Here is a 14490-nt window from a genome sequence, read left to right as displayed (position 1 = left end):
AAAATAGATGGGACTTCTTGATAAAATAAACATTCTATGATGGTTACCAGGGGTGGGAGGGAAAGGGAAATTATTCATGGGCTGCAGGGTAGACACATGTTAACACGGGTGATGGGAAGGAAATACACAAGATGGATGTTAGCACAGGAGAGATGAAAGTAGCAGAAAACACAGGGAGACATGCAAGAATTAAAGCAAGTGGAGGTAAATGCTGTTAAATGATGGTACATGGAAGGGATTTCAATCATTGTAATGAAGCAAAGTATATGATTTATTGAATGTGGAACTGATGATCTGCTCTGTAAATCTTCACTCAATTCACAATTAAAAAGTTGTTTTCTTTTTTTAAAAAAGAGACTAAAAATAAAATAAAATAAGAAAGAAACTGAATGGGACTAGATCCCATCAGAGGCCCAGATCAATTAGAAAACTGCTCCCCAACCCCAATTTGGACTTTAATTGCTGAGCCTCGGCCATCTAAGCCCATGAGGTAGCCTTAGTATTTATCCTGTCTGTCCTATTCCAAGTTGAATGACTTTGGACAAGTCGTGTGTAAACATTCTGAATATGATTCCATTTACTTCATAGATATTGTCCAGTAACATAATATGTGTCATTCATTATTGACCACATTTTGCAGGCGAGTAAACAGAAGGTACTTGTTGCACAGGTCACAGAACTGGTACAGTTGCGTTAAATGGTATATCTTTTGTAATGCAACCTTCACAATCCCAAATATGCGGGTGATCAGTCCTACTACTACTTTCTTGTCGGAAAATGAGTGGCCACACAGGTCTTCAGATGCCCTTTGGGCCCACAGCCATCCAGCCTGCCGACCATTCCATCACATGAGCTGCACTATCTTTAGCTAGGGAGATATTTATATCCCCTAGGGAAGTATTTTCTCTGTGGGGGAGCCCAAGAATCTGCAGCCAGTGACTCTGGGCCCACCACGGAGGCCTCACCATGTCTCCAGACTCAGTGGCTCCTGTACAGGTCTGGGTGGGTGGCCAGCTCTTCCAGGCCGACCGAGGCCTGCTGGTGAAGCACTGCGGATTCTTCCGCGGCCTCTTCCGCTCTGGCATGCGAGAAGCGCGGGAGGCCGAGGTGCATCTTGGCGCGCTGAGCGCGGGCGGCTTCAACACCACGCTGCGGGTTCTGCGCGGCGAGCGGCCGGCGCTGGTGGATGCAGAAGAGCTGCTGCAAGCTGTGGAATGCGCTGCCTTCCTGCAGGCTCCAATGCTAGCACACTTCCTGGAGTACTGCCTCACAACTGAAAACTGCGCGTTGCTATGCGACGCGGCCGCTGCCTTCGGCCTGCATGAAGTGTTCCACAGCGCCGCGCTGTTCATCCGCGACGGCACGCGCGAGCTGGCGGCTGAGCTGGTGCTTCCCGAAGCCCGCGCCTACGTGGCGGCGCTACGACCCAGCAGATACGTGGCCCTGAGCACCCACACACCCGCACCCGGCTTCCTGGAGGATGCGTCGCGCACGATGTGCTACCTGGACGAGGAGGAGAACACGTGGCGCACGCTAGCCACGTTGCCCCTGGAGGCGAGCACGCTGCTAGCCGGCGTGGCCACGCTGGGCAACAAGCTCTACATCGTGGGAGGCGTGCGTGGCGCCAACAAGGAGGTGGTAGAATTGGGCTTCTGTTACGACCCGGACGGCGGCACGTGGTGCGAGTTCCCCAGCCCGCACCAGCCGCGCTATGACGTGGCTTTGGCTGGCTTCGACGGCCGCCTCTATGCCATAGGCGGCGAATTCCAGAGAACACCCATGAGTTCCGTGGAGCTCTACGACCCTACCGCGGGCTGCTGGAGCTTCGTGGCCCACTTGCCGCAGCCAGCCGCCGGCGTGCCCTGCGCCCAGGCATGTGGCCGTCTCTTCGTGTGCCTCTGGCGACCGGCTGACACCACAGCCGTGATGGAGTATGTGACTCAGGACGATGCCTGGCTGCCGGTGGCCGAGCTACGGCGCCCGCAGAGCTACGGCCACTGCATGGTGGCCCACCGCGACAGTCTCTATGTGGTGCGAAATGGACCTTCAGACGACTTCCTGCATTGTGCCATCGACTGCCTCAACCTGGTCACAGGCCAGTGGACAGCGCTGCCCGGCCAGTTTGTTAACAGCAAGGGGGCGCTCTTCACTGCTGTTGTGCGTGGCGACACCGTCTATACCGTCAACCGCATGTTCACGCTGCTTTACACCATTGAGGGCGGCACTTGGCGGCTGCTCAGGGAGAAAGCCGGCTTTCCCCGGCCGGGCTCCTTGCAAACCTTTCTTCTGAGGTTACCTGCTGGGCCCCTGGGCCCTGTGGCCTCAGCGACACCGGAACTGTGACACCTGGTCTAGGGTTTAGGATGGGGACAACTCTGAGTCTTTCTTGGGCCATGACTGAGCTGGTGGGGCTAGTCTTCTCAGCTGCTGGACCTTCTCTGTTCCTGATGAGACACCCAGGCCTCAGGCCTTCTGCTGGTGGAGTGAATGTGCCCAGTCATTCCAGGGAATGAGTGCTTGCACTGGGTCTGAGTCCTCAAATGATGTAGGTTCTGCTAAGGCAGGTGGGTCACATTGTCAGTGAAAGTGGTGTGTGGAAGGGTAGGTTTTGTGTAACTGTGCCAGTAATTTGAGGGTGGCAAAGAATAGTTGTGGGCTCCTGGTGTGACTATAGTATCAGTACTGCACTGCGATCCACAAGATCAGCAGTTCAAACCAATCAACTGCTCCTGTAAACTCTACACAGGGTCACTATGAGTTGGAATTGACTCGACTGCACATAACAAGCAGTAGATGTGGTAGTGCGGTGACTCTGTGAGATAAACACTGGAATGGAAACCACAAGGTCTGCATTCCAGCCCACCAGTACTTCCATGAGAGAAAGATCAGGCTTTCTGCAAAGATTTACAGCCTCAGAAACCCCATACAGGGTCGCTGCGGGTTGGAACTAACTCGACATCACTTAGCAGCAACAAAAACAAGAATGGATATGGTGCTGTAGGATGAACAGTGGACTAACCAAAAGGCTGGTGGTTCAAATCTACCAGCCGCTCCTCCAAATATCTACACAGGGTTGCTCTGTGTTGGAATCCATTCGACTGTCCTTAGCAACAGGAAGAGTTAAGTATTGTTAAATTGTCAATCAGTAGTCAAGAATTGTATCTACTGTGTGCCCAACACAGTGTTAGGCCCAATGTGAGCTGTAGATGTCAGACAGGGAACCTGTGGAGCTTCTAGTCTCCCTCAGGAAAAAATGCTCACTCTTAAAGAGAAAAGTTGCAATACAGCAGAAGGTCTACACACATGAGTACATGTCTTGGTCCACAAAAGGTTGAAGGCAATGTGCAAAAAAAACCCCAAACAAACCCTCACAATATAGTAAGTATTAAAGAAACTAGAGCAAAAGAAAAATAGGTAATTCCAGGAAGAAGGACTGCGTAGGTACTGTTTGGGAGAGACTGACAGGAGACAATTAGCTGTGAAAATGGGAGGTTCCATCTGTGGAAAGAGTTCAGAGAAGGAGATAGAGAATGACTGAGCAAGTGGGAATGATCTTTGTGCATTCAGCTTTAAGGCAGAGCAGCAATAGATGGAGCAATGAGGAGCGGACAAGACTGGGCTAGCTAGTAAAAAAACAAATCAAACTCACTGCAACTGAGTCAATTCTGACGTAGAGTGACCCTGTATAGGATTTCCAGGAGTCTTGGTGTGGCACTGCAAGATCATACACTGGACAGCAAGATAGGTTTGAACTGCAGGGTTGGTGGTTTAAACTCAGAAGCTCTGTGCAGGCTCACTATGAGTCGGAATAGACAAGATGGCACTTAGCAGCAATAGGATTTCCAGGGATGTCAATTGGTAGCGTAGTGGTTACGAATCGGGCTGCTAATCTCACAGTCAGCAGTTTGAAACTACCAGCTGTTCCGCAGGAGAACGATGAGGCTTTCTGCTCCTGTAAAGATTTATAGCCTCAGAAACCCTACTATACAGCGTCACTATGAGTCGGAACCGATTCCACGGCACGTAACAACAACAAAAAATCTTGATGGGAATAGAAAGCCTCATAGTTCTTCTGAGGAGTAGCTGATGGATTTGAACTCTTGATCTTTTGGTTAGCAGTCCCGTGCTTATCCTACTTCACCACCAGACAATAAATAGCCTGGAGTGAAGACATGGAGAACCCAGTGGTACGCCCCTTCCCCATCAATCTCCTTTGTTGCCATCACCCGAAGAGCTGTTGTTAAGTGCCATTTGGTCAGTGGACAATTTATCCCTGTCACTTAAGCTCACTCAAGGTTTGAGTCCAGTGCTGGTCAGGTCTCCCTGCCGCCTCTTGTTCGTTTGTGCCTCCTAGCCTCTGCTCCTGCCATTCCCTTGGCCTGGGATGCCTCACTTCTTACTACTCTGTGTGGTCCACCTCTCTGTTCTCACCTTGGCTGCCTGCCTTGCTTGTTGGGCCTCTGGCTATGGCGTCATTCTCTGTGTGTACATGCGTGTGCACGGGCACTTCTGTAGATGGTAAGGGCAAGGCTGCTGTTGTGCTGCTAACTGAGCGGGGCCACTTCTCAGCCTGTAGAGTAAAATGACAGGGTCTTGACAGTACCTAGCCTTGGGGGAGGGGGTGCTGACCTCAGGTGATAGGTGAGGCCTCTGGTCCCCCGTCTAGAATACCTCAGTTTGGGCTTCTGGGCATGTGCCTGCCCCAGCCATGCAGCCTCTCCAGGCACCCAGGTAGACTTCTCTGCGTGGTCTCCATCCTTCAGGGACTACGGTCCATGGGCAGTCCTGGCTTCCTCTAAAGTGGAGATTGCGGTACTGACCAAGCACCTACTGAGCATGGAGACTGGTTTCAGGAGTGCCCCTGGCTGGCTTGACCCCTGGCCCAAGCTCTGGAGAACATTGCCCTCAGAAGCCAGGACTTTTTTAGCTCTGGAGTAGCCTAGTCTGATGAATCACAAGAATAAACCCTGACTTTTGCATCCTGTGATTGGTGTGCAAAGTACTTTAACGTCTGTTTCCCTGCTACAGGCCCTCCACAGACCTGGGAGTTGGGACACCCTCTCCCTGTGACAGATGAGATCTGGGAGCCTGAGTGACTGGCCCAGCGCCACATAACATGACAGAGCCCCTCCCTTCTGATGCACGACAGTGTCCTTGTGGAAAAGTTAATATTGATTCATACAAATAGAAAAGGATTGGATTCAAAGGTTTATTTAACTTACTAATGAATGAACCAGGTGAATGGTAAAACTTGCTCAAGAAAGCATTTAAGAGACGAGATTTATACAAGGCTGTGGGGGCTTCACAGTTTGTGGAAAAAGGGAACTAAATAATGAATTTTTTTTCTATGAACTTTTGAATTATAGCTATATGACTCTATGTTGTTGTTAAGTACTGTCGAGTCAATTCTAACTCATAAAGACTTTGTATAAGGTATCTAAAGCTGTAAATCTTTGTGGGAGCAAAAAACCTCATCTTTCTCCTGCAATAACTTGTATAGTTAGTTGAAAAAGTGCTGAAGAAAGTTTGCTAAGTTAGAGACAACTAGTTAATGCCTTTGTTGTTGTTAAATGTCATCGAGTCGGTTCCAACTCATAATGATTTTGTACAGAGTTTCCAAGGAGCAGCTGGTGAGTCTGAACCACCAACTTTGTGGTTCAAACTGACCTTGACATCAAGTGCTTATCCTATGGCTCTACACCAGGACTCTGGTTAATGCCTTCGTTGTTGTTAGGTGCCATAGAGTCAGTACTGACTCATAGCGACCCTATGCACAATAGAATGAAACACTGCTCGATCCTGAGCCAACCTCACAATTGTTGCCACGCTTGAGCCCATTGATGCTTCCACTTTGCCAATCCATCTCGCTGGAGGTCTTCCTCTTTTTCTCTGACGCTCCGCCTTAACCAAACATGATATCCTTCTCTGGCGACTGGTTCCTCCTAACAATATGTCCGAATTATGAGAGATGAAGTTTGGCCATCCTGGCCTCCAAGGAGCACTCTGGCTGCACTTCTTCCAACACAGATCTGTTGGTTCTTTTGGCAGCCCATGGCACTTTCAATATTCTCACAGGGTAATAAATGTAACTTTCAGGACTACTGTCTGTACTAGACAAAAGTACTATGCATCTTTGCCAGACACAAATCTACATATTAGCATGTAACTTCACAAAATCTGGGCCTTATCAACTGTAAACTGTAAATCAAAGGTACATTTCCCTAGAGATTTAAAATCACTCTTAGCGGAGCCATTAAACATGCTTCAGAATGACGTTGAAAGGACCTGTAGGCCTCTTTACTTTCGTCCAAAATTATACATTTTTCATAGAATAGAGCACAGTCCTCCTTTCTCACACCTTCCAACCTGAACACCCTGAGATTTGGAACCTCCAGATCCATCAGGTTGTGAGTCTTATTGAACCCACAGAACTCAGCATTTGGCCGCGTTTGGATCTGGCTGGGCTCAAGCAGGGCCTGCTGACTCTTGGTTTGGCTGTTCCTTGATCCAGAGCAGCCCTAAGAGGGCTTTCAAGCATAACAATAGCATAATGTTCACAGAGAGCTCGCTCACAGATTGTGTTATTTGAGTGTTATAAGATTTTTTTTTTAAATTTGTATTAAAACTTGAGGAAAAGTTTACAGGGCAGATCTTCAGTTTTACAATCAACAAATCATATTTTGTTTCATTGCAATGAATACAATGCCCTCTGTGTACCATCAGTTAACAGTATTTACCTCTATTCCCAACCCCCCCTTTTTTTTAATGTACCTATACCATACACAAAATATATATATTTGTTTAAATGTCCAAAGGGCACATTTTGCAAGCCAGCCTCCTGCCCACAGGCCCACTGCCTTTCTCAGGCCCTGGGCCTTTATTCCTCAACTGCTCTGTCTCTCCAGGCCATTGCCTTTGCCACCATCTCTGCCACCACCGCTTTTCTAGTTAGGATTCCATGCTCCACTCATGCTCTTCCCTCTTGATGGTCTTGGGGTCCTCTGTTCCTAAAATAAAGATTAACTACTCCCCCCTTTTAGTTACACCTCGTCTACATTTACAATTGTGACAATTGTCATTAGTTCTGGTAACAGCTGCTCACAATTTAATCATAAATGCCTATTCCCCCATCCTCTCCCAACCCCTTTGACCAGACCCATCTGGGCAAGAGGAAAACTGTTCAGTGGGGATTCTACTTTACCCACCTTGCTCTGAAACTAAGCACACTTACGAAAGTTTGTAAGCCAGCTACTTTCTGCCCTTATAACCCCTCATTTATTTTTATTGTGAACTGAGTGATAGTTTACACGGGAGAATATCAGCTTTATACCATTGTTTCATAGCAATGATTACAAGCTCCGTGCATCATCCTTCAACAGTATTTGCTTTCATTCCCTCTCTTTTTTGGGGGAGGGGGAATTTACACAAAACACTAAGGAATATATAATAATTTAAACAACCAAAGGGCACATTCTGCAAGCCTACCTCCTGGCCACCAGCACTCGGCCCCTCTCTTTCCATGAATTTAGAGTCCTCAGCTGCTCTCTCTCTGCCTCCATCTTGCTGCTTCTCTGGATAAGATCCCACATTCCACTTGTGCTCTTCTCCCTTGATGGTCTTAGGGTCCTCTGTTTCTGGACTGTAAGATTACTCCCCTGCTTTTGTTACAAAACTTCTACCTTTACATTTGTGACTATCACAATTAGTCATGATAACAATTACTATTGAATCATCGAGTTTTATACGAATTTTTAGTGCTTACGTGCTTGGTAGCATCCCCACCCCTGTTGATGGGTGCCATTGGGTCAGATCCACCCCATAGTGACCCTGTGGACACACTGCCCAGTCCTGAGTCATCCTCACAATCGGTGCTACATTTGAGCTCATTGTTGCAGCCACTGTGTCAACCCATCTTTTAGAGGGTCTTCCTCTTTTTTGCCGGCCCTCCACCAAGCATGATGTCTCTCTCCAGGAATAGGTGCTTCCTAATACATGTCCAAATTGAGTAAAGAAAATCTCTAAAGGGAAGGTGAATGGAAGAACACAGCTAGTAAGTAGCAGAGAGGGGTTGAACCCAGGACCACATGCTTGTTTTTTTTGTGCTGCCTTGTGCTTGGCTGAAGTTCTCAGCTGGACAGGGTATTTCTGCTTATCTCCTTAACCCTCCCTTCATGTGACCTTCTCTCTGCACTTATTACCTCTTTGAAGGGTTCACCCCCTCCCTTGAATCCAGCTGGTAGGTGAGAAAACCAGAAGAAAATCAAAATGAACTCACAGGAAGTCTCATAGTCAGATCAGTGGAAAACCTGGAACTGGAACCCAGAACTTGGAATTCTCATCCTCTTATTCTTAGACTTAACTAGTGCATGATGGTGTTTGGGGACATAAACCAGGTGTATTGTAGGTGGGCAAATGCAGAGCTACTGAGTGGTTACTAGGTCCAGAGGATCAGGTTTGAAATCTCTGTCTCTAGCCAGAATCCCACTGTCTGAGAAGTCTGTTCTAGACACACACATACAACAGTAGAGACTATTTTCCTGAACTTCTCTGATGAGTCCAAGGCCAGACTCTGACGTTCTTGCTCTCTCCCCTTTTGCAAACTGTCTGTGTCTCCAAATCTGGATGCTGTGCTCCCCCAAGCTTTCTGCTCCCTGGAAATGATCCTGTTTTGTTCACACAGCTGCCAAAGGGATCTAGTGAAATGTCAGACCATGTTGCTCCTTCACTTGGAACCCTCGGGTGGCTCCTCATCTCAGTCAAGTGAAAGCCAAATTCCTTTCAAAGGATCTTCCCATTTCTTTGTGGACATCATCTCTTAGCACTCCCCCTGCAGTCTGGTTGCTAGTCGTCAGACACACTAGGCGTGCTCCCACCTCAAGGCCTTGGCACTGGTGTCTCTGTGCTTGGCACACTTCCATCAGCCACCACATTTACTCCCCTGGCTCCTACAGGTTTTTATGCAGATGTCGCTCTGAGGCCATTTCTGATCCACCTATTGAAAATCTACCTCCCCCTTTTCTGCATTTTCTATTCCCTTTTCCTGTTTTGTTCCCCTCCATAATATGTTTGGCATCCTGGTATGGCACTGCAGGATAATGGGCTTGACCACAAAGTCCGTTTGAGCTACAAGGGCAGGGGTTCAAACCCACCAGTCCTATACAGGGTGCCTATGAGTCGGAACTGACTGAATGGCACTAAATAACATAATATCTGTTATCATTTACAATACTATATGTTTACTTGCTCACTTATTGTCTGTTTCTTCTTCCTAAAATGTGAGCTCGATGAGGGCAGAGCTCCTTGTCCATTTTGTTCATCACAGTATCACGAAGACCTACAGCTGTGACTAGACCATAAGTAGAGGCTTAATCCATATTTGTTGAGTGAATGCTCGATGATGATGTCTATTGAAAGAATGAATCTATCAATCAATTGATCAATCAAGAAAGACAGGTGCTCCTGTTGTGGCGCTGTAGGATAAGCACTAGACTGCAAGTCTGATTTGAACCGCAAAGTTGATGGTTCAAACTCACCAGCTGCTCCTCGGAAACCCTATACAGGGCTGCTGCAGGTCGGAACCAACTCAACAGCACTTTACTGACAGCACATTTATTCCATTCCCAGCAGCTGCTTTGGACTTTGCTGTAAATAGATGGTGACAGCAGAAAAGAGGCACACACTGAAAACTAGAAGAAGGGGTGTGTACAGCTAGTCCCTCATACAAAATGCCGACCCCTTTCAATGAAACAAAATATGATAGGATGACTGTAAAGCTGATATTCTCCCATGTAAACTATCACTCAATTCACAATAAAAACTTTTAAAAAAGAGAGAGCGAGAAAGATATAAACCTGCAGGAGAGGGGGAGAGGGACAGAGAAGGCTCACAGCTTTCAGAGGAGAAAGTGTTATTTCTGGCTGTGGGGTGGAGAGGGGGCCAGGGGAGATTTAGTAGGAGCTGGTGCACTGGGAGTCCACAGCACCCCATGGGGAAGAGTGGGATCTGAAAACAGCAGCTCATGAGTCACTTTTCTTCCTTCAAAAGAGGGAAAGAGCCTGGGATTGGAAATCCTAATCATCCTGTGAAGAATTACTCCTCTTGGCAGTGGAATACACACAGGGCCATTCTGTTTATTTTTCTTTGGCCCCAAGCAGCTGGGCCTCTTTTTCATCCTAATTGCTTTGTTTTAAGTTGCTGTCACTTCCCAGGAGCCAAGGCAAATTAACTGCACTGGTGGGAGACACAGCTGTCGGCCAAACAGGTCACCTCTGACTATACCCATCTTTGTATAGGATATGTGACCTCATGAAGGGGGACCCTCACGGACTCATCCCAGCAGTGTCTTCCGCAGTCCTCATGTTCCAGCTGGAGGGGGGAGATGGAAAAGAGGAATCCCTTTCTGTGTGGCCATCTCAACAATTAAGGAAAAGGGCAAATGGAGGCCCAACTGGATTTCTACGTGTGAAAGATACAAGCTTGACACTGTATCTCACACCATATACAAAAGTTCAATTCAAATGGCTCAACAACCTAAATATATATGCTAAAACCATAAAACTTAAAACGGGGATAAATCTTCAAAACCTTGTTTTTGGCAATGAATTCTTAGGTGTAACACAAAAAGTATGCACAACAAAATTAAAAATAAATTGGATTTCATCAGAATTAAAAACCTGTGAATCAAAGAACCTTTATCAAAAAAGTGAAAGGCCCCTTTGGTTGGTTGATGATGCATGGAGGGGATTGTAACCATGGCAATGTAATTATATATGATAAGATGAATGTAAAGCTACTGTTCTCCCATGTAAACTATCATATAATTCACAATAGAACAGTTTTAAAAAAGAAAAGGGCAACCTACAGAATGGGAGAAAAAGCCTTGGAAATCATTTATCTGATAAGGGTTTCATATCTAGAATGCCTAAAGAATATAGGACTCAACAACTAAAACAACAATTTAAAAAATGGGGAAAGGACTTGAATAGACATTTCACCAAAAAGGATATACCCATAACCAATAAACACGTGAAAAGATGTTCAATACCATTAGTCATTAAACCAAACCAAATTCACTGTCATCAAGTGGATTCCGACGCGTAGCAACCCTGTTGAGGACTTCTGGGAGTCCTGGTGTGGCACTGTAGGATAAGTACTCGTCAGCACTTAACAACAATGACAGGGCTTCTGAGACTGTAAATCTTTACAGGAGCAGAAAGCCTCATTTTTCTTCTGCGGATCAGTCCGTGAGTTTGAGCTGCCCACTTGTGGTTAGCAGTCCAACTACAAATTACAATGAGAAGGAGTGTGAGGTCAGAGTATTTCTATCCCCGCGCTCCCCATGCAGGGCTGCCTCACACTGGCCTTTTTCTGCCATGGACCAGAAATTACAACTGTGTCAGGTGACCTTCTCTATACGTATAGTCCTCTGTCTCCAAGTGGTGCTGCTTGCCCACTCCCCTCACCTTCCAGGCCTTGGAGAGCAGTGAGTCACTCAGTCACTGGCCTTACATTATTCCTTATAGTTGCCCTATCTCCTTTGTCTCATTCCTCAACTCTGCTGAATTACCCAATTTAAGTGTCATGTCTTTCCTGTCGGGACCCTGATACACACACTGTCATCTCGGGCCTTCAACTTCCCGGCATCTGTCACTGAGAAACCAGGTTCAGATGCAGCAGAGGATATTGAAGAATTGTGCATCCCAGTGCCTTGGCCGGATGGGAATCAGAGGAATGTCTGATGGGAAAGGGCGGTGCCTAAGTGACAGGAAGCTGGGGCCTTGCCTCCCAAGTCACTTGAATTTGAGGGGAAAACATTGACCTTTAGAAGCTCTGAGAAGTGACTGGGAATGGAGACAGATACAGATGCACGAGCTCCAGGGAACATGCTTTTGCTTCTCCTTCCAAGTAGGGGTCCGAGCAGGTCTGCAGTCCTGGCTTCAAAGTGGGGCCTGGCTCTCTACTGTTCCAGTCAGACCTGACCTTTATCAGGGTTAAACAAAGAATTCAGTAGGGTATGGAGTAAGGTATCGAGTCCTGGAGACCCTTCCTCCAGAGCCTGCCTTGCCATCCGTTTGCTGTGTGACATTGGATTGGCTGCACCACTTCTCTGAGCCCCTGTTTCGCGTTTGTCAGTGAGAACAATAGCTCATGTCTGGTGCACATCATTGCGTTGCTCTGGGGTCAGGTGAGGGGACCTGTGTGCCGGCCCCTTGGGAGGGGAGCCAGGGCTGTGGAGTGGCAGTGATGTGCCAGCTTCAAGCTCAGACTTCCTGGATTCTTGTTTAATTCTAGCACTTTCTTCCTGTATAGCTTGGGCAGTTATTTCACCTCCATGCACTTCAGGTCATTGAGCACAACAGTGCCCCATCATCCACCATTCCTCCTAGTTAGAGCATGGTCTCCGTGTAAAGTCTGGTGGTGGCAGGAATCGGGAGGGCACTGGGGGTGGGGGGGTGGGGGATGGGGAGGATGGCAGCAACATGTGAAACCTCCAGGATTCCAGCCCCCTAACTTGGGCTGCTATATAAGTCAGAATCAGTTTGATGGTAGTTGGTTATTTTGGGATTAACCTGGGCTGTGGAGACAGCTGGTTCCAACTGAAGATCAGATGCTGAGAAGGTGTCACTCCTATGATACCCTGAAGGTCCTCCACCTCTCACTCATGGTCACTGATAGTGACCCTAGAGGACAGAATAGAACTGCCCTGTAGGTTCTGAAGGCTGTAAACTTTACAGAAGCTGACGGCCGCATCTTTCTCCTATGGACTGAGTAGCTGGTAGGCTCAAACTGCTAACCTTTTAGTTAGTAGCCTAGTGCTTAACCAATGTGTTCCCAGGCTCCTACACCCCTTGTTGTCTTTGTTGTTAAGTGCAATCAAGTTGATTCCAACTCATAGCGACGCTGTATAGGGTTTCTGAGAAGCAGCTGGTGGGTTTGAACTGCTGACCTGTGGTTCATATCCAGTGCCATACCAAGGGAGCTCAAAATGCTTCTCTTGAGTTCAGGCTTCCTCCCTAAATGCTAAAAACATATCTGGGATGCTCCAGGTTGTCCCCTTGGTCACCTGCTGCCACATGGCCTGAGGTTGGGGTGACAAGAGCAAAGCTCCTTATCACAGAGATGGGGTGGTGGCTGCCCTAACTGGCAGCAGTCAGCCCTCCCCTCAGCGCTAATTGTGGACCACCGCAGAGTGTGGTCACTGTCTGACCCTCTACTTAGGGAGAGTAATCTACATTTGTCTCTGCTCACCCTGCTGCCATAAAAAGGTGCCATGAGCTTCCCAAAGGACCATATTAGAGATTGGCAGTTCAAACCCATGGACAGACTCCTCGGAAACGGTGGCTTTAAGTTGGAACCGACTCAATGTCACTTAACAACAGCAACACCAAGAGTATAGGAGAGGAGCCTGGGAGCACAGTGATAAACCAACTTGGACCTCTCTCCCTTCTTATGGACATTAGGGGACCTTGCATAGATTCATACCAGAGCTCTCCCAGCAATGACCAGGATCTCTTCAGTCCGTTGCCATCAAGTTGATTCTGCCCTTGAACTTCCCATTCAAGGGAGAGAGAGAGTGCCCCTCCCAATCAATCATCCAGTTAGATACCAACAGGTATGTTCCAGGTGGAGCTAGCCTGGACCATTGTGAACCAGGATTTCCAAGCCTCTTAGCAGCTGGTGGCCTCAGCCCAGCCTTCTGTGGCCCAACTTTCCATCTTAGACCTTTCTCAAGGTTAGCAGGCTGGCAGGGCATACTCAGTGCCCCATTTGGCAGCTGTCTTTACTTTCCCCTGCCCCCACCATGTCTGTCCTTGCATCCACAGGATGTTCAAGAGAAGATCCCTTGGGCTACAGTCAGCAGAATAGGATTTTGCTGGAAAGATTTAGGCAGCTCAAGGCTCCCTGGGAAGACCAAAGCACCAGACTGCAAAGGATAGGGAGTAAGCAGCTGTAAACGCCCCTTTGAGGCCACAGCCAGATTGAATGGCCCCCATGCCAGAGTCAGCTTGGCCCTGTGTGGGTGGCCTGTGCCTACTTGGTCAGGGCAGGACAGGCACTCCAAAAACATACTAAGATGGCTCACAGCAGATGTAGAAGTAATTACCCCCAAGTAAACTAGGTGCCACTTATGACTAAGGATGAAAGCCCCCTAGGTGGGTGGCCCAAAACAACTCTGAACACATGGTCTCCCTTCTGCCATAACCATTAGCTCTGTTGTGTCATTTAGTTGTCCCAGTTTCCTCTCTAACATCTCCAGGCAGACCTCCTCACTTCCCCCTCCCACCCCAGCTTGCTTGTCTGGGTGGCAATTGCTTGGAATCTACTTCCTTAACTCTTTGATGTGAAGAACTCCTACCCACCCTGCAAGGCCCATCTAATTGTGCCCTCTCCTAGAAGACTCCTATGTCAGCCTGAACTTACCTGTGCCTGCTTTTCACCAGAACTGGTAGCTTATGAACATCCTGTCCCCATGGTGGAGCCCCCCGAGGC

The 14490-nt window shown here is 47.8% G+C and overlaps 1 protein-coding gene across 1 annotated transcript; it reads left to right on the top strand.

The window, feature by feature from the left end:
* The first annotated feature begins 966 nt into the window (after positions 1-966).
* KBTBD13 (kelch repeat and BTB (POZ) domain containing 13) lies at positions 967-2343 on the top strand. Its single transcript, XM_006831847.1, has one exon. The coding sequence runs from the start codon at positions 967-969 to the stop codon at positions 2341-2343; it is 1377 nt and encodes a 458-aa protein (XP_006831910.1).
* Positions 2344-14490: the final 12147 nt, after the last annotated feature.

Source organism: Chrysochloris asiatica, unplaced genomic scaffold, assembly GCF_000296735.1.
Source record: "Chrysochloris asiatica unplaced genomic scaffold, ChrAsi1.0 scaffold00004, whole genome shotgun sequence".
Taxonomy (NCBI): Eukaryota; Metazoa; Chordata; class Mammalia; order Afrosoricida; family Chrysochloridae; genus Chrysochloris; species Chrysochloris asiatica.
The sequence above is the reverse complement of the archived record's forward strand: the minus strand, read 5'-3'. Positions and strand labels throughout refer to the sequence as shown.

Coding starts and splice junctions, on each gene's coding strand:
- KBTBD13 (XM_006831847.1), top strand. CDS start 967: ATGTCTCCAGACTCAGTGGCTCCTGTACAGGTCTGGGTGGGTGGCCAG.